The following is a 19,505-nucleotide window of genomic DNA, read 5'->3' as shown; positions in this document are numbered from 1 at the left end:
GTAACACGTACAAAGTCAATCCCCTTAACAATAACAATGATCCCATCCTCCCACCACCCCAAACAACTGCCCACCTGTCAATATATGCATCCAATAAAACAAACCCTCCCACGGTGAAACAAAAAACAAAGGAGATAAAGAAAAAGGAGTCCAGGACCGCCCATGGTCACCATTGACCTATAGAGTCCACTCTTCCCCCCCCCCCCCCCCCCCCCCCACTACACTCAACGCCATCCAACCTCTGAAAGAGTACCATACATGATACCCGAGAGATGTAAACAACCCCCCCCCCCCCCCCTCCAACTCCTCCTGTCCACTGCCTCTTGTTAAACTCCTCCCCCCAACCACCGTTCCTTCCACCCCAACTTTCCACCCCGGCTAGACCACTCGGACCCTGTACTGCCAGGCTCCGATGGCCGCAGCCCCTCCCCCTACCTCACTCCCGTTCACTGGCTGGCTTAAACCAGCCAGTGTGGAGGCCCCCGCCCGGGTCCCTTTTCCCCCTTGCCCGGCCCTAGGAAAGCCCAGAAATCCTCTTTTTAGCACACAAACCCCACATACCCACCTACACCCCAAGGAGCCCTCATTTCGAGTGAAAGTCCCATCACTTCCCTTGTCCAAATATATACAACATTGGCTCCTTTAGCCTCTACACCCGCACGCAGTGAAACAAAAAAGAAGAAAATACAGTCATGAGGTTACATTGGCACATGGCCATTTCTCAATTTCTCAGTTCTGCCACATTCCTTCTGCCTTCGCAAACTCCTCTGCTGCTTCCGCCGTTCCAAAATAAAAGTCCTTGAGCTTGTAAGTCACCCTCAGCTTTGCTGGATATACAATGCCGCACTGCACCTTGCTAATGTACAATGTGCTCTTCACCCGGTTGAAGGCAGCCCACCTCCACTCCAGCTCCACCGTAAAGCCCTCGTATACCAACCCCAGCCCACTGCACCACCCACTTCTGCTTGGCCCAGCACAGGACCTTCTCCTTCACACTGTACCTACGGAAGCAGAGTCACTACCCTTGGCGGCTCACTCGCCTTTGGTACAGGCCTCCACGACCGATAAGCCCGATCCAGTTCATATCGGGAGGGATCCTCCCCCTCCCCCAATAGTTTTGCCAGCATCGCGGCAAAATACTCAGTCGGCCTTGGTCCTTCAACTCCTTCGGGCAGCCCCACAATCCTCAACTTCTGTCGCCTGGATCTGTTTTCCAGGTCTTCCATTTTTCCTCACAGATCTTTGTTAATCTCCATCACCTTCCGCATCTCCTTCCCCATCGAGGTAAGTTGATCACCGTGCTGCAATAATGTCTCCTCCACTTCCTTCAGCGCCTCCCCTTGCTCCCGCACCTCCGCCACTGCGCTTGCCACCGCCGTCGTCACCGGGGAAATCGCCTCCTCCACCAGCACACTCAAAACCTCCCTCATCTCCTTCCTCATTGTCTTCATGTATTTTTTAAGCTGCCTTTGAATTCCGCAGCCATCACCTTAGTTATTTCTTCAGCCATAAGCAATGCGGCCTCCCCTGGTGCTCCAGCCTCCATTTTCCTTGGTGACCCCGCGATGACCTTTCCACTCCCCGACGGACCTTCAGCTGTTTATTTTACGGCCGTTTTTTTGCTCACCCTCGACATTTTCCTTTACTGTGCCTTCATTGTGCCTCCTCTGTGCCTTCGCCCTGCTTTTGCCGCCTCCGTGGACCCTGGGACCGGGCTTAAAGCCCCGAAAATGCCGTTCCCGAACGGGAGCCCTCCAATGTGTGGCTGCCTCCTGCCCACCGTCACCAGAAGTCCGAATGTTCACTAGTTTAACGGTGATTTTTATTTGCAAATTCTTGTCCAGGTAATGATGGCTGCTGCCAAGCCATAAGCTGAGGAAAATCACTTCATTACTAGTAACAAAGTATTACCCTTACAAAAGATAATGTAATATCTTGGGAGGAATTCAGTGAGTGTTGGATTAATAAATTTGACTGTTCTTGTTTGCCTGCATGTATGTCTCGATCTTTGTTATTGACTTTGTTATTTTTATTAAGCATATTTCTCGATCTTTGTTATTGACTTTGTTATTTTTATTAAGCATATTTTTAAGTTGTAGTTTGCCAGAATTCAGTCCCTCTGTGCAGTGAAACCTCTGTTATCTGTTCCAATTACCCACCATCTGATTATCTGCTAGAGATTTTGTGAGATGACACATTTTATTGCACGTTCCGCTTAAAATAGTTTCCCTTTTTATGCGATGCAAGTCAATATTACAGCCCAAGGTGGATTGAAATTCACTTCCTTAATGTTGTACTTCATTGCTGTGCCATATGTGAAAGTTCAAAACTTGTGGATTGTCCATTATTACTGGAGAGAAAGGAGAAGCTATTTCACGGGATTATAGAGCTTCTACTGCACCCCTAAAATTTAAATGCTGAGATGGACCGTGGGGAATTTGTCCTTCTTTTGCATATCACTTCAAGATAGGAATTAATTAACATTGTTCCTATTGAGAAAGCTTTAATCAGCTTCATGTTGGAGCTCCGGACACGCTGTGCATGCTGATCTTGCAATTGCTTCGATAGAGGGAGTATCATCATGTCTCAGACGTTGGCATTTTTATTATGTTTTATTACATGCTGAGAATACTTGATTTAGGATGATGGAACTTCTTAGACTTTGTATTACAGCTGTGTTTTCATGCTGCTTTATTATTTTTTATTCCATTCCTTTGGGTATCTTTTGATGAGTTGATAAATCCATGACTCTCCGCATTGGAATTTGCGTTCTCGACTATCCTGTCAGAGGAATGTGCAGAGCAGAGACTGGGCTCTTTGCCAGGCAGAAGGACAACTTATGCACCAGTTCCAATACAAACCTTTCTTGAAACCTGTTTCCTGCACACCCATCCTTTTTGGAAGGGTATAGTTGATACCAAGCTAGTAGCAACTAAAATAGGAGAGCAAGGATAAGACCTATGACTAACATTCAGATAACATTTTAAAAATGTCAAACTATTTGTTAATTTTTAAAAAAATTTTAAAAATGTGACCATATTTATAATGGAACCTTTAAATTCTGTCACACTATAATTACACACTCTAATCAGTAGTGGTGCCACAAGAATCTAAACTGGGAACAGCAAGACTTGCACCCTCACCGCACCCTCACCACACTTCAGCTGAAGATTGTACTTGGTTTTGGCTCCTGGTGTGGAGAAATCCACCCCATTATTGCAGTTATGCAAGGAACCAGACTTGGCCCAGCCACCCCCTGTTTCTCATTTATGTGCCGCTACTTGATATTGTCTGAAAACACGTCATGTACACTGATGACACACCGCTGTACCTCACCACCACCTCGCTAAGCCCCTCCACTGCCTCTAAGTTGTCAGACTAAAAACTGAGACTTTCTGGCCCCGCCGTAGTGGCTTTTCCCATGGCAGACGCGACAATCCATTTAAATCCCTGTTGTCTTTGGTGGGAACAGCAGTTCCTGCCAGTGAGAGGGGCTGGAAAATCCCAGTTTACATGTTCAACATCCAATACTGAATGAGCAAAACTTTCAAACGGTCAGTATTGGGCAGCACCAAGCCTTTGATCCCTGCCATAAATTCCACTCCCTAGTCTGATCCCATCAGGGCAGCAAAGTGGTTAGCACTGCAGCCTCTCCGTGCCAGTGACTCGACATTCAATTCTGCCCTTGGGTCTCTGTATGGATGGAGTTTGCACGTTTTCCCCGTGTCTGAGTGGGTTTCCTCCGGGTGCTCCGGTTTCCTCCCACAGTCCAAAGATATGCAGGTTAGGTGGATTGATGGTGCTGAATTGCCCCTTCGTGTCCAAAGGTGTGAAGGTTAACTGGCATTATGGGCGAACAGGGATAGGTTTGGGGGGGGGGGGGGGGGGGGGGGGGGGGGGGGGGGGGGGGGTCTAGATAGGGTGACTCTCTTTCCAAGAGTCGGTGCAGACTCGATGGGCCAATTGGCCTCCTGCACTGTGGGGTTATATGTTTCCATCCCTCTCCCTGGCAACTGTCTGAGGATGAACCAAAACTATTAGCTACTCTGGTGCCATATTTAACCCTGAGATAGAGCTTCCGACCTCATACTCACACCATCTCTAAAAGCTCCCATGTCCACCTCCGTAACATTACCCAACTCCATCCCTGTCTTACACCTTCTGCTGCTGAAACCATCAGCCCATTCCTTTGTTACCTCTAGACATGACTATTCTAACATTTCCCTGCTATCTTCTTACATTGTACTTGAAAAATTGAGGTCATCCAAAACTGCTATCCACGTCCTTACCCGCACCAAGTACCGTTCACGCATCAGCCCTGTGCTCACAAACTTTACTTTGACTCCCGGTTAAGCAATACCCAGATTTTAAAATGCCCCTCACTTGTTTTCAAATCTCCCCAGTACCTTGCCCACCCTCCTCACAAACTTCTGGGGCGTCATTCTCCGACCCCCCGCCGGGTCGGAGAATGGCCGTTGGCCGCCGTGGAATCCCGCCCCCGCCGAAGTCTCCCGGTACTGGAGATTGGGCGGGGGCAGGAATCGGGCCGTGCTGGTTGGCGGGACCCCCCGCTCAATTCTCCGGCCCGGATGGGCCGAAGTCCCCGCCCAGAAATTGCCTGTCCCGCCGGCGTAAATCAAACCTGGTATTTACCGGTGGGACCAGGCGGCGTGGGCGGGCTCCGGGGTCCTGGGGGGGGTGCGCGGGGCAATCTGGCCCCAAGGGGTGCCCCCACGGTGGCCTGGCCCGCGAACGGGGCCCACCGATCCGCGGGCGGGCCTGTGCCGTGGGGGCACTCCTTCCCTTCCGCCTCCGCCACGGCCTCCACCATGGCGGAGGCGGAAGAGACTGCGCATTGCGCGGGAAACTATCGCCGCCTGCTGACGCTCCCGCGCATGCGCCGGGAAACTCAGCGGCCGCTGACGCTCCCGCGCATGCGCCACATTTCCGCGCCAGCTGGCGGGACAACAAACGCCATTTCCGCCAGCTGGCGGGGCGGAAATCCCTCTGGCGTTTGCCTAGCCCCTCAATGTTGGGGCTAGGCCGCCAAAGATGCGGAGCATTCCGCACCTTTGGGCCGGCGCGATGCCCGTCTGATTGGCGCCGTTTTTGGCGCCAGTCGGCGGACATCACGCCGTTGGTGGAGAATTTCGCCCCTGATTTCTTTGTGCTCCTTTCAATTCTGATCCCTTGAGCATCCTTTTTTTAAAAAATATATTTTATTCAAGATTTTTTGGCCAAACATAACAGTACGTAGTGTTTCTTTTACACAACAATAAAGCAATATAAATAACAGTGGCCAGTTTTAAATAAATAAATAAATAATATATGAACAGAAACAAAAATCAAACTAAATGGCAACTGCCTTGTCAAAAATAAATACTCTCCAAAGATACAATCCAACAGTCCAATATACATTACCTAAAACAAGTGCCTATACATATACAATAACATCCCTGAGAGTCCGTCCGATTCCTCCCCTCCCCCCTGGGTTGCTGCTGCTGTCTTCTTCTTTTCCATTCCCTCTATCTTTCTGTGAGGTAGTCGACGAACGGTTGCCACCGCCTGGTGAACCCTTGAGCCGAACCCCTTAGTACGAACTTAATCCGTTCTAACTTTATAAACCCTGCCATGTCATTTATCCAGGTCGCCACACCCGGGGGTTTGGCTTCCTTCCACATTAACAATATCCTGCGCCGGGCTACTAGGGACGCAAAGGCCAAAACATCAGCCTCTCTCGCCTCCTGCACTCCCGGCTCTTCTGCAACCCCAAATATAGCCAACCCCCAGCCTGGTTCGACCTGGACCCCCACCACCTTCGAAAGCACCTTTGCCACCCCCACCCAAAACCCCTGTAGTGCCGGGCATGACCAGAACATGTGGGCATGATTCGCTGGGCTTCTCGAGCATCTCGCACACCTATCCTCTACCCCAAAAAATTTACTGAGCCGTGCTCCAGTCATATGCGCCCTGTGTAACACCTTAAATTGTATCAGGCTTAGCCTGGCACACTAGGACGATGAGTTTACCCTACGTAGGGCATCAGCCCACAGCCCCTCCTCAATCTCCTCCCCCAGCTCTTCTTCCCATTTCCCTTTCAGCTCATCTACCATGATCTCCCCCATGTCCCTCATTTCCCAATATATGTCCGACACCTTACCATCCCCCACCCATGTCTCTGAGATAACTCTATCCTGCACCTCCTGCGTCGGGAGCTGCGGAATTCCCTCACCTGTTGCCTCGCAAAAGCCCTCAGTTGCATATACCGAAATGCATTCCCTTGGGGCAACCCATATTTTTCCGTCAGCGCTCCCAGACTCGCAAACGTCCCATCTACGAACAGATCTCTCAATTGTGCTACCCCTGCTCTTTGCCATGCTCCAAATCCCCCATCCATTCTCCCCGGAACACACCTATGGTTATTTCTTATCGGGGACCACACCAAGGCTCCCGTCCTTCCCCTATGCCGTCTCCACTGCTCCCAAATTTTCAATGTAGCCACCACCACCGGGCTTGTGGTGTATTTCTTCGGTGAGAACGGCAACGGTGCCGTCACCATAGCTTGTAGGCTAGTCCCACTGCAGGACCCCCTCTCCAATCTCTTCCACGCCGCTCCCTCCTCTTCTCCCATCCACTTACACGCCATTGAAATATTGGCGACCCAGTAGTACTCACTTAGGCTCGGTAGTGCCAGCCCCCCCCTGTCCCTACTACGCTGCAAAAATCCCCTCCTCATTCTCGGGTTCTTCCCGGCCCACACAAAACTCATAATACTCTTCTCGATTCTTTTGAAAAAGCCTTCGTGACCACCACCGGGAGGCACTGAAACACAAAAATAAATCTCGGGAGGACCACCATTTTAACCGCCTGCACCCTCCCTGCCAGTGACAGGGACACCATGTCCCATCTCTTAAAGTCCTCCTCCATCTGTTCCACCAACCGCGTTAAATTAAGCCGATGTAATGTACCCCAATTCTTGGCTATCTGGATCCCCAAGTACCGAAAGTCCCTTGTTACCTTCCTCAACGGTAAATCCTCTATTTCTCTGCTCTGCTCCCCTGGATGCACCACAAACAACTCACTTTTCCCCATGTTCAATTTATACCCTGAAAAATCCCCAAACTCCCCAAGTATCCACATTATCTCTGGCATCCCCTCCGCCGGGTCTGCCACATATAACAACAAATCATCCGCATACAGAGATACCCGGTGTTCTTCTCCTCCCCTGAGTACTCCCCTCCACTTGCTGGAACCCCTCAATGCTATGGCCAGGGGCTCAATCGCCAGTGCAAACAATAACGGGGACAGAGGACACCTCTATGGAGCCGAAAATACTCAGAACCACGTCCATTCGTGACCACACTCGCCATCGGGGCCCTATACAGCAACTGTACCCATCTGATATACCCATCTCCAAAGCCAAATCTCCTCAGCACCTCCCACAAATAATCCCACTCCACTCTATCAAATGCTTTCTCGGCATCCATCGCCACCACTATCTCCGCTTCCCCCTCTGGTGGGGGCATCATCATTACCCCTAGCAGTCTCCGTATATTCGTATTCAGTTGTCTCCCCTTCACAAACCCAGTTTGGTCCTCATGAACCACCCCCGGGACACAATCCTCTATCCTCGTTGCCATTACTTTGGCCAGAATCTTAGCGTCCACATTCAGGAGGGAAATAGGCCTATAGGACCCGCATTGCAGCGGGTCTTTTTCCTTCTTTAGGAGGAGCGATATCGTTGCCTCTGACATAGTCGGGGGCTGCTGCCCCCTTTCCCTCGCCTCATTAAAGGTTCTCATCAGTAGCGGGGCCAGCAAGTCCATATATTTCCTATAGAATTCAACTGGGAATCCGTCTGGTCCCGGGGCCTTCCCTGCCTGCATGCTCCCAATCCCTTTCACTACTTCCTCCGTCTCAATCTGTGCTCCCAGTCCCGCCCTCTCCTGCTCCTCCACCTTAGGAAATTCCAGCTGATCCAGAAAGCACATCATTCTGTCCTTCCCATCCGGGGGCTGAGCTTTATATAATCCTTCATAAAATGCCTTGAACACTCCATTCACTCTCTCCGCTCCCCGCTCCATCGCTCCCTCCTCATCTCTCACCCCCCCCCTATCTCCCTCGCTGCTCCCCTTTTCCTCAGTTGGTGGGCCAGCAACCTGCTCGCCTTCTCCCCATATTCGTACTGTACACCCTGTGCCTTCCTCCATTGTGCCTCTGCATTACCCGTAGTCAACAAGTCAAATTCTACATGTAGCCTTTGCCTTTCCCTGTACAGTCCCTCCTCCGGTGCCTCCGCATATTGTCTGTCCACCCCTCAGAAGTTCTTTCAACAAGCGCTCCCTTTCCCTACCCTCCTGCTTTCCTTTATGTGCCCTAATAGATATCAGCTCCCCTCTAACCACTGCCTTCAGCGCCTCCCAGACCACTCCCACCTGAACCTCCCCATTATTATTGAGTTCCAAGTACCTTTCAATATACCCCCTCACCCTTAAACACACCCCCTCATCTGCCAATAATCCCATGTCCATTCTCCAGGGTGGACGCTGTTCTTTTTCCTCCCCTATCTCCAGGTCCACCGAATGTTGGAGCGTGATCCGAAATAGCTATAGCCGTGTACTCCGTCCCCGTCACCTTCGGGATCAGTGCCCTTCCCAAAACAAAAAAAGTCTATCCGTGAATAAACTTTGTGGACATAGGAGAAAAACGAAAACTCCTTACTCCTAGGTCTACTAAATCTCCAGGGGTCTACTCCTCCCATCTGCTCCATAAAGTCCTTAAGCACCCTAGCTGCAGCCGGCCTCCTTCCGGTCCTGGACCTCTATCTTGTCCAGCCCTGGGTCCAGCACCGTATTAAAATCTCCACCCCATTACCAACTTCCCCCCCCTCTAGGTCCGGGATACGTCCTAACATACGCCTCATAAAGTTGACATCATCCCAGTTCGGGGCATATACGTTCACTAAGACCACCGCCTCGCCTCCTCCTTGCAATTTGCCACTCACCATCACGTATCTGCCCCCACTATCCGCCACTATGGTCTTTGCCTCAAACATTACCCGCTTCCCCACTAGTATAGCCACCCCCCCTGTTTTTTGCGTCTAGCCCCGAATGAAACACCTGCCCCACCCATCCTTTGCGTAGTCTGACCTGGTCTATCAGTTTCAGATGCGTCTCCTGCAGCATAACCACATCTGCCTTAAGTTTCTTTAGGTGTGCGAGTACCCGTGCCCTCTTTATCGGGCCCGTTCAGCCCTCTCACATTCCACGTGATCAGCCGGATTGGGGGGCTCTTTACCCCCCCCTTGTCGACTAGCCATCTCCTTTTTCAATCCAGCTCCTCACCCGGTTCCCACGTAGCTGTATCCCCCCCAGTCGGCGCCCCCCCCCCCCCCCCGCCCCCCGACCACCCCACCCCCATACCAGCTCCCCCTTCTCCCCGCAGCAGCAGCAACCCAGTTAACCCCCCCCCCCGCTAGATCCCTCACTAGCGTAATTGCACCCCCCATGTTGCTCCCTGAAGTCAGCAAACTCTGGCCGACCTCGGCTTCCCCCCGTGACCTCGGCTCCCACTGCGAGGCCCCCCTCCTCCTGCTTCCCTGTTCCCGCCATGATTACCCATAGCGCGGGAACAAAGCCCGTGCTTCCCATTTGGCCCCGCCCCCAATGGCTGGCGCCCTCAGCTCCTCCTCCTCCCTCCCCCCCCCCCCCCCCCCCCCCCCCCCCCCCCACGACATGGGGAAGAGAGAAAAGTTACAGGGTCGCGGGATTAACAACTTGGGAAATCATCTCTTCCCCCTTTTCCCCCTCTTCACCCCACATATTCGCCCCACCACTTTGTCCCAAACGTTCTTTTTCTAGCCCGCTTATTCCAGTTTCTCCTCGACAATAAATGTCCACGCCTCTTCTGCTGTTTCCCTTGATGTGTGACCCACAGTCTTGCCGGCTGCAGCATTCCAAATTTAAAGCTTGCCCTCTTTCTCGCCACCTCCGCACTCCAGTCTTGATATACATACGCGGATCACCGCGTTCTCCCACCTACTGCTCCGAGTTTTCTTTGCCCATCTGAGGACCATCTCTCTGTCCTTATATCGGAGAAATCTCACCACTATGGCTCGAGGAATTTCTCCAGCCCTCGGTCTTCGCGCCATAATTCGATAGGCTCCCTCCACCTCCAACGGGCCCGTCGGGGCCTCCGATCCCATTAACGAGTGCAGCATCATGCTCACATATGCCCCGACGTCCGCCCCTTCTGCACCTTCGGGAAGACCAAGAATCCTTAAATTCTTCCTCCTTGCATTATTCTCCAGCACCTCCAGCCTTTCCACACGCCTTTTGTGTTGTGCCTCGTGCATCTCTGTCTTCACCACCAGGCCCTGTATGTCGTCCTCATTCTCAGCAGCCTTTGCCTTCACGAACCGAAGCTCCTGCTCCTGGGTCTTTTGCTCCTCCTTTAGCCCTTCAATCGCCTGTAATATCGGGGCCAACAGCTCCTTCTTCATCTCCTTTTTGAGTTCATCTACGCAACGCCGCAGGAACTCTTGTTGGTCAGGGCCCCATATTAAACTGCCTCCTTCCGACGCCATCTTGCTTTGTGCCTGCCTTCCTGGCCGCTGCCCTAGAGGATCCACCACAATCCGGCCACTTTCCTCTCCTTTTTCCATCCGTGTCCAGGGGGGATTCCCTTCTGGTTTACCGCACAGTGTTTTTAGCCGTTAAAATTGCCGTTGGGGCTCCTATTAAGAGCCCAAAAGTCCTTTCCACCGGGAGCTGCCGAAACGTGCGACTTAGCTGGTCATCGCCGCACCCGGAAACCCCCCTTGAGCATCCTTAATTCTAATCGCTCCACCATTGGCTTCTGTGATTTCAGCTATCTAAACCCTGAGCTTTGGTATTTCTCCCTCTCCCTTTTGACAGAGCATTAAGCAAGAAATAATTGGAGCTTGTAACAAAGGCAGTTCAATAATGATAGGGAACCTTTTGACTTCACATTAGCACACAAATATATAACACGTCATCCAGTGTTATATAATATATTTAAGTATATTACTTAAAATGTAAATTTGAGTGCATTGTGTATTTTTTAACGTTGATCATATCTTCGCCTTCGTTCTCAAACTCTTTCATAATCTTAAAGACCACTATCAGACCATCGCTCTTTTTTTCTAGAAAAAGAGCACCAATGTCTTCTATCTTTTCTTTAATTTTTTTTTGCACCAGCTCTCGTGCTTCTATATCCTTTTTATACTATGGAGACCAGAACTATTCACAGTAGTCTGCAAGCCTGGTCGAACCAAAGTGCTTTACACATTTAACATAACTTCTCTGCTTTTCAGTTCTATCACTCCAACCCAGTGATTTGTTTGCTTTTTAAGACCCTTTTAACCTGATTGGCTACTTTTAGTGATTTGCATGTCTGTCCCTATGTCCCTTGGCATTTTTGCACTCGCCTAGACTTATTTTCCAAGGAGAATTTTGCCTCCTTACTCTACCGGCTAAAATGTACCACTTTGCATTTAACGATACTTTTGGCATTTCTGCAAGTTTACTCGTGACTTTCTACATTTTGTTATTGTCGCCCTCTTCTGTATTAACTACCGCCCCAATTTGGTGATGTATGCAAATTTTGAAATTATACTGTCATATTCCTGAACTACAGTCACCGTGATCCCATCACTGAACCCTGTGGAACACCACTTGCCTACTTTATCTGGTATGAATAACCATCTTTAACTCCTACCCCAATGCAAAAGCCAAAATCCTACTGATGCTGGAAATCTAAAATACAAACGTGAAATGCTGGAAGCAAACAACAGGTCAGGCAGAATCAGTGGAGAGAGAAACAAAGTCAACGTTTCAGGTTAAATTTCATTAGAACTGGAAAATGTTCCATGTTTGAGCAAGTGCAGAGGCATGGAAAGAAATGCGGGGGGAGGAAAGAACAAAAGGACATGCCTATGATGGACAGGAAGACGGGAGCAATTAAATGAGCAGTAGAATCATTACCAGCACTGGCTATCCAAAATGTTCATGTTCTGCACATATTATTACACAGAATACCCGAGAGTTACTGCGCTTCAAATCTTGCACTATATCCGGCTTTCAGAAATTTCAAGAGTAAGACAATTTTTAAAAATTCTTTCATGGCATTGCTGGCAAGACCAGCATTTGTTGGCCATCCCTAATTGCCCTTGAGAAGGTGCCTTCTAAAATCGCTGCAGTCCATGTGCTTGTAGATACACCCACAATGCTGTTAGAAAGTGTTGCTAACTTTCTCCTTTGTTCAATTGCTCTGTTTTATTACCTTTGCTCTCGAGTCGCCAGGTATCTTTATGATACCGCCACGAGGTTCAAGTCCAAGTAATGATCAATAACTCAATACACCGATTAGTAAGATTCAAATCAAAGCACATTTATTATACACAGTAATCGCTACTCATGCACAAATTCTACGTCTAAGCTACTTCTATAACTAACAGGCCTATACTTAACTTTCGGACTGGCCCACCAGGTCAGGGGAACAAATGGCCTTTCATTCGTGTTCTGAGTCTGCGGGATTCGAAGTTGGTACGGATTGGTAGCTAGGAGCGCCTATCTTGTAGCGAGCGTTGAATTAAGACTTACTTTGTTCGGGGGTCACTGCACCGGTCACGGTCAATGTTGGTTTGTGTTGCTGGGTGACCCGGGCAGGACGCAGAGGTGAAGAGAGAGCGATTTGAACTTGGGGCTTAACTCTTGTAGTCCCCAGGGGCTTCCTGCCTTTCGGGGCGGACCCTGTACCTGGTCCCAAGTGATTGGACCAATCGCTTGGTTCGATTTCTCCAATACTGGAGCGGTTCCCTGATCGATGGGCGGTCTTGAGGTGCTCGTTCACCTCCTTTTGTGTTGGCTCCTGCTGGCGCCGAGGAGTCTGGCTTTGCTTTGTGTGTCCAAAATGTTACTTATTGTTCCCGGGGATTGCTCATCAGTATGCAGATGGCTGCTATATTGTTATGCTGATGGTCGCTGGTATCGATGTTGTCTGGCCTTTGCCGAGGTAAATACACAGCAAACCTGCAGCTGCTGGTTTCTGTCTATGTTGGCTGACTTTCCCATCAGCCTTTGCCGTTCGCCATTTTAAATCGGGAGTTGGCCAATTTAGGTGGCTACAAAAGGGAGTTCCTGTATATTGACCCAGCGTCATTGAAGCAATATTGCTCCAAGTCAGGATGGCGAGTGACTTGGAGGGGAACTTTCAGGTGGTGGTGATCCCATGCATCTGCTGCCTTTGTCCTTCTAGGTGGTAGATGTCACTGGTTTGGAAGGTGCTGACGAAGGAACCTTGGTGAGTTGCTGCAGTGCAACTTGTCAATGTTACACAAGAGTTCTACTTTGTACTGAAAATAATTAAATTATCCTTCATCAACAGTTGAGTAATGCATCACAGCTTTATTTCCACACTATCAGAAGCTGCTCCCCTTCAAGTTTGTTTCTGATTGAGAAGGTCTCTGGTGAGTTAAAGTACAGTCTTGCATAGTAATGTTTTGAGCTTTTGGTTGAGGCAGACTCAACTCTGAAGACTATGCGTGACTGTAGTTATAAACTTTGCCGTATTGGCCGCAGATTGAATCTGATTGCCAGTAGAAATTAGACTGCTAGCCATGCACAATCCGCTGTAGCAAATCTGATTAAATCCAACAGTTACACTGTCATCAGAACTCATGTACAAAGAACAATACAGCACAGAATCAGGCCCTTTGCCCTCCAAGCCAATCACGTGTCCTATCTAGACCAACCGCCTGTATCGTTCTATACCCCGTCTGTTCATGTGCCTATCCAGATAAGTTTTTACGGTCGCTAACGTATCTGCCTCAACCACCTCACGTGGCAGTGCATTCCAGGCCACCACCACCCTCTGTGTATATTTAAAAAAAACCTTCCTCGCACATCTGCACTGAACCTTTACCCCCCCCCCTCACCTTGAACCTGTGCCCCCTTGTAATTGTCATTTCCACCCTAAAAGCCTACAACTGTTCACCCTATTTATACCCCTAATAATTTTATACACTTCTATCAGGTCACCCCTCAGCCTCCGCTCTCTAGGGAGAACAATCCCAATTTATTCAATCTCTCCACATGGGTAATGCCCTCCATACCAGGCAACATCCTGGTAAACCTTTTCTGTACTCTCTCCAAAGCCACCCCACGTCCTTCGGTAGTGACCAGAATTGGACACAGTATTCCAAATGTGGCCTAACGTTCTATATAATTGTAACATAATTTTCGAGCTTTTATACTCAATACCCCATCCTATGAAGGCAAGCATGCCATATGCTTTCTTTACCACCATTACCACCTGTGCTTCCACTTTTAAGGATCTGTGGACCTGCACGCCCAGATCTCTCTGTGTCTCTATGCTCCTGATGGTTCTGCCATTTATTTTATAGATCCAACCTGAATCTATGCAGAGGTACATGCAACTCTGCATAAATCTTCCACACAAGTGGCAAAATAAAAATTCAGGATGCTATTATAAGTGCAGAGATTAAATGGAGAGTAGAAAATGATTCTGCGATAAAGATGTCCATTTAATAAATCATGCACCTTTTGCTTATAAGATTTATATCAAAGGAAAGGTAGGGTAGAATTTTGCAGCTCCCTTTTGGTAGGAGTGGGTGCCGTAAAATGTGGCAAGCTATTCATAAGTCCATTGACTTTGGCGGGACCGGTGTTGGGGCTTGACCAAGAAACAGAAAGTAGGTTAACACAGATACTTAGGGCTCGATTCTTAAAAAATGTCCAAGTTAATTTGTGGCGTTTTTCAGGGAGTTTCCCGCCGGCTCTGCTGGTGAGTTCCCTGCCGTTATTCAATGACACTTAGTCAGTTTTTTGGGCCCTGGGGAGTTTCTCACCGGTTGAGCCCACACTTAGAAATTTGTTTAGCACTGGGGAGCTCAACTCAGAGCTCGGGCCGCCATTTTGAAAGGGTCACCGATCTCTAAGTGAGCTTGTGAGTACCCCATGACCCCCCCCACCCCCACCCATGGGCAATGTAACCCGCCCCCCGCACACACATGGGCACTACCACCACACCCTGCTACGCGGTCCCTGGGGGCCCCTCTTCATTAGGTGCCCCCCCCCCCCAAGTTCCCTTACAGCACCCCCTCCCTTGCAGGACCCCCACCCATCACCCCTTCAACCTCCCAGAGGCCCCTACTCGCCTGTCCAACACACTCCCAATCTTCAAATCCCCCTCCACCCTCCTTTAATGGGTATGACTCACCTCTCCCCTGACCCTTGGCAGTGCCACCCTGCCACATCCTTGCACTGCCACCTTAACAGTGCCAGGGTGGTGGTGCCAAGGTGCCCCCATCCCAGGGGGAGGGTCAAGGAACATTTACCCCGACCTCCGATAGTCCGGGAGACCGCCTGGGTGCCGTTCCGCCTTGTCCACGTTTGTGTGGACCAGTGCTGACCGACGTACGGCTGCGGCCTCGCTGGGGAGGCCGGTGGATACCAAGTTGCCTGTGGATACCGTGTAAGTTTGACTATGCCGGTTTAAAACTGGCTTTGGCACGTGCCATTTGGTCACATCCCTTGTGGGCGTGTTTCAGATTAAGTCGCCTCACGAAACTTGGGTGAATCCTGCGAGGCGCGAAGACTGTTGGGAAGCGCGATAGGCTCTCCCGGCATTCTCCGGCCGCATCGCGCTCAAGGGAGACTGCAACACGGCTGGTGGGTCGTGCCCAATGCAGCAAACCAATTTCACTTTCCATCAAGTGTCTCCTAGCAATTTCTAATCTATCCTTTACTGAGTTATTATAACATAGCACAAATTATCTTTTACTGTGATTACAGTTTGTGCAGCTGTGGAGAGACTGGACATTTCCATTTTTGTGTTGCAGCCTGAAGATCTGCGAGATATCATAGAAAAGGCCAGGGAAATGGAGCAAAACTATGGTCACTATTTTGATGCAGCTGTTGTTAATACAGACTTGGAAAAAGCATACCAGGAGTTAATCCGCCTCATAAACAAGCTTGACACAGAGCCTCAGTGGGTTCCATCCACGTGGCTGCGGTGAAAAACGAATTCATCCGGCAACAAGTCCGCTTTCCGGCAATTTGTCAGAAAGTGATCATTGATGGAAGGCACAGAATGGAAGAAGAAATGATGAAATATTTGACATTCCATTTTACACCAGCACTTGGCGGTAGAAATATTCATGTAATTACTATTATGGTAACTATTTATAATGTAAATATAGATACACTTCTGACATTAGCTACTTTGAGTCACCCTGTACATAACCCTGGGTCCAGGTTGTACTGATTTAAGCTTTTAGGTGTGGTATTTTTATATTTTTTTTAGGTTTCAGCCTTGCTGCTGAGGACTGCTCATGATGAGCATTGTTCTAGAGTCTTTCACGAGGATTAAGTATGCAGACAACAGAGTATATTTTTATGAAAGAAAATAGAATTCATAATTTCCACCATATAGATTTTTATATTATAATAGACATTGTGCATTCCTCCTAGCAGGAAAAACACTACATCGGAGCAGTTCAGAGGCTTGCTCAGTTGGAAGGCGTGATCGTTTTAACTTTTTAAAAGGTGTGTTTGTGAGAACCGGATTTGTACAGACTAATAAATTGTCTCTTATGATCAGAATGTTTGATCAAAGACTGGAATAGAATTATTAAATGTAACTACTGTAAAGCAATAATTGGCACAGCAGGCATCCCAAACAGCTGCCTTTTCAAAAAAATAATCGTCAAATGTGAATGTTGTAATTTAAGATAACATGCGAGTCCTGTTGAAATCTTTTCACGCGCAATTTTGATTAGTAACAATATTTTTGTGTTTTTTTTAGAATAAAGTTTTTTTAAACACTGGAATTTCTTGATGGTTCATAGCTGGAATTGGCTGAACAGTCTCCAAATGAATGATATGTTTTCTTAATTTTGTCAAAACTATTTTGTACAATGTATTTTCCCAGTATTAAACTAATAGTGCGGAGGCACTGGAGATATGATGCGGCTTTTCCACCTTTGATGCTTATCTGCTAGGACTAAAACAAAGCAACATCCATGAAAGGCTGAAGTGATGCAGACTGCAGGGACAAGTGGGATGTTATTTGTGGAGAAAAATGGGTTGATTGACATACCAAAGGACATGTTCAGTCTTTGTGGCTTCAGTCACGTTAATTGGACAGGCATTCGGATGTGGCATGTGTAAATGATGCCGATTTTAACTTGAGGAATCCATCTATGAGGGGTCCAATCTGAGCATGTCAAGTATATCTGCGATCATTAATTTAAAACTATTTTCCGAGCCTTGACTGCACACGGAATGTTGTAAAATTGTATTTGTAGATTTTCAATAAAACAAATCACCTCTGGCTGATGTCTGTTGCATTGTCACTTCCTGAGCTCACCAAGGTAACCTGCAACTTTAGGGTGCTGCAAAAGTCTAAAACCCCATTTGTGGAATCAATAATTCCAAATATACAGTTAATGAATTTCAGTGTCCTGGTATTGTACAATGTTAAAATAGTAGTTGTTATAATACTTATTGAATTGACACGACTGGCACAGGTAAGGCAGCCTTTCTGTGCTGTGTCATTTTTCCAATTTGTGACTTATGTGCATACTCATTCTGAGCTACAAATCCACATACAGTGCATCTTCACTGTAATGAACCCAGATTTGGTGATCCCAACTGCCAGACATGTTGATCATAAATTAGCCCTACTGTCATTCTGCACAATCTCTCTGGGCCAACCCAGATACAATGATAGAATTTAAGCTAATCAACTGGTAATCCAGTATAGTGCAAATCCTGTGTGACGTATGCATTTCTTAAAGGGAAATCGCAAGCCACAATCTGCAACATGCTCGATTTCACAAAGAATACTGTGTGCTCCAACAGAAGAAATGCCTAAGATGAAACACCAATCCAAAGAAAGCAAGCTGTATGGCAACTTATGAAGATCTTGAAGCAATTGATTTAAAACAGCCGGAGTGAGTAGTAGTCTAGAGCCAGATGAAGTTAATGCACAAATACTAAAAATGAGCCACTCATTACCTGGAGCTTGCAGATCTTTTGAATCTGGTTAACAAGATAGAATGCATTGAAAACCAACCACAACTTGCATTTATATAGTTACTTTAACATAATGAAGCATCTCCAGGCACAGCACAGAAGCATCATGGAACAAAATATGACAGAGTCACGAGGGGACATCATGGGAGATGACTTGGCCAAAGAGGTAGGTTTTAAGGGATGTTTTCAAGGAAAAACGAGGTCTGGGAAGGGAATTCTGAGCTTTGGGCCTGGGCAGCTCAAGGCATGACTGCCATTTATGGAGTGATTAAAATTTGAGGACGAAACACGAGGCTAAAATTAAGGGAGGGTGGACATCTCAAAATATATTGGGGGCTGGAGGAAATTAGAGATAGGAGCCATGCCAAGAAGGGATTTGAAAACAAAAATAAGAATTTAAAAAATCAAGATGCTTAACCAGGAATCCGTGTAGATCAGTGAACACACGATTGATGGATGAGTCGTATTTGGTTGGAGTTCGAACACAGGCAGCAAGATCTTGGATGATCTCAGGTTTTAGGAGGAAAAGTGGGAGGCTGGCCAGGGGTGCATTGGTCAACTCTGGCGGTAACAATGGTATGGATGAGCATTTCAGCAGCAGAATATTTGTGTACTGCCTTATTTCAATCTCGGGTAGAAGGATGAAATCGGTGGCAAAAGGTAGTGGAGTTTAGAGCAGAGACCAATAACAATGGTTTCAGTCTTCCCAATATTTCATTGGAGGAAATTTATATTCATCTTGTGGGTGTTGAACAAGCAGTCTGACAATTGAGAGACAGGGAGGAGTGAGAGAGGTAGAGCTGAAGACCACTGGTGTACTTGTGGAAACTGGCATGTTTTTGAATGATATTGCCAAAGGGCAGTCTGTAGATTAGAAGTAGGAGGCGGCCGAACAATAGGTCCTTGGGAGTAGGATTCGGAAAGGAAGCCATCAATGTCAATTCTTTGACTCCAGTTAAGAATAGATAATAATGGGCAGCATGGTGGCACAGTGGTTAGCATTGCTGCCTCACGGCACCAAGGCCCCAGGTTCGATCCCGACTCTGGGTCACTGTCCGTGTGGAGGTTGCACATTCTCCCTGTGTCTGCGTGGGTTTCACCCCCACAACCCAAAGATGTGCAGAGTAGGTGGATTGGCCACGCTAAATTGCCCCTTAATTTGAAACAATTAATTGGGTAATTAAAAAAAAAAAAAAATTTTTTTAATAGATAATAAAACCAGGTGAGTGCAGTCCAGCTGGATTGGAGGAGGATAATGTGATCAACTGTGTCAAATGCCATGTTCAGGGACTTTGAAGAAGAAAAAGATGTTGGAGATGGGGATGTAGTCTGCAAGGATGGAGGAGACCAGAGTTAGGTTTTTGAAGAGGGGTCAAAACCTGAGGATGTCTATTTGCATAAGGAGCTGGGAAGGGAAAGTTAAGT

At 48.1% G+C, this 19,505-nt stretch overlaps 1 protein-coding gene across 3 annotated transcripts in view; it reads left to right on the top strand.

The window, feature by feature from the left end:
* Positions 1 to 17,376, top strand: part of LOC140396533 (protein PALS1-like) — a 181,308-nt gene extending 163,932 nt beyond the window's left edge. For all 3 annotated transcript variants that reach the window (XM_072485253.1, XM_072485263.1, XM_072485269.1), the window contains one exon: positions 15,884 to 17,376. In XM_072485253.1, the coding sequence (XP_072341354.1) occupies positions 15,884 to 16,060 (177 nt within the window). In that variant the 3' untranslated portion in view covers positions 16,061 to 17,376. The remainder of the gene's footprint in view (positions 1 to 15,883) is intronic.
* Positions 17,377 to 19,505: the final 2,129 nt, after the last annotated feature.

The sequence above is a fragment of the Scyliorhinus torazame genome, chromosome 2 (genome assembly GCF_047496885.1).
Source record: "Scyliorhinus torazame isolate Kashiwa2021f chromosome 2, sScyTor2.1, whole genome shotgun sequence".
Classification (NCBI taxonomy): Eukaryota; Metazoa; Chordata; class Chondrichthyes; order Carcharhiniformes; family Scyliorhinidae; genus Scyliorhinus; species Scyliorhinus torazame.
Note: the sequence above shows the minus strand (reverse complement) of the source record. Positions and strands in the feature narration are given on the sequence as shown.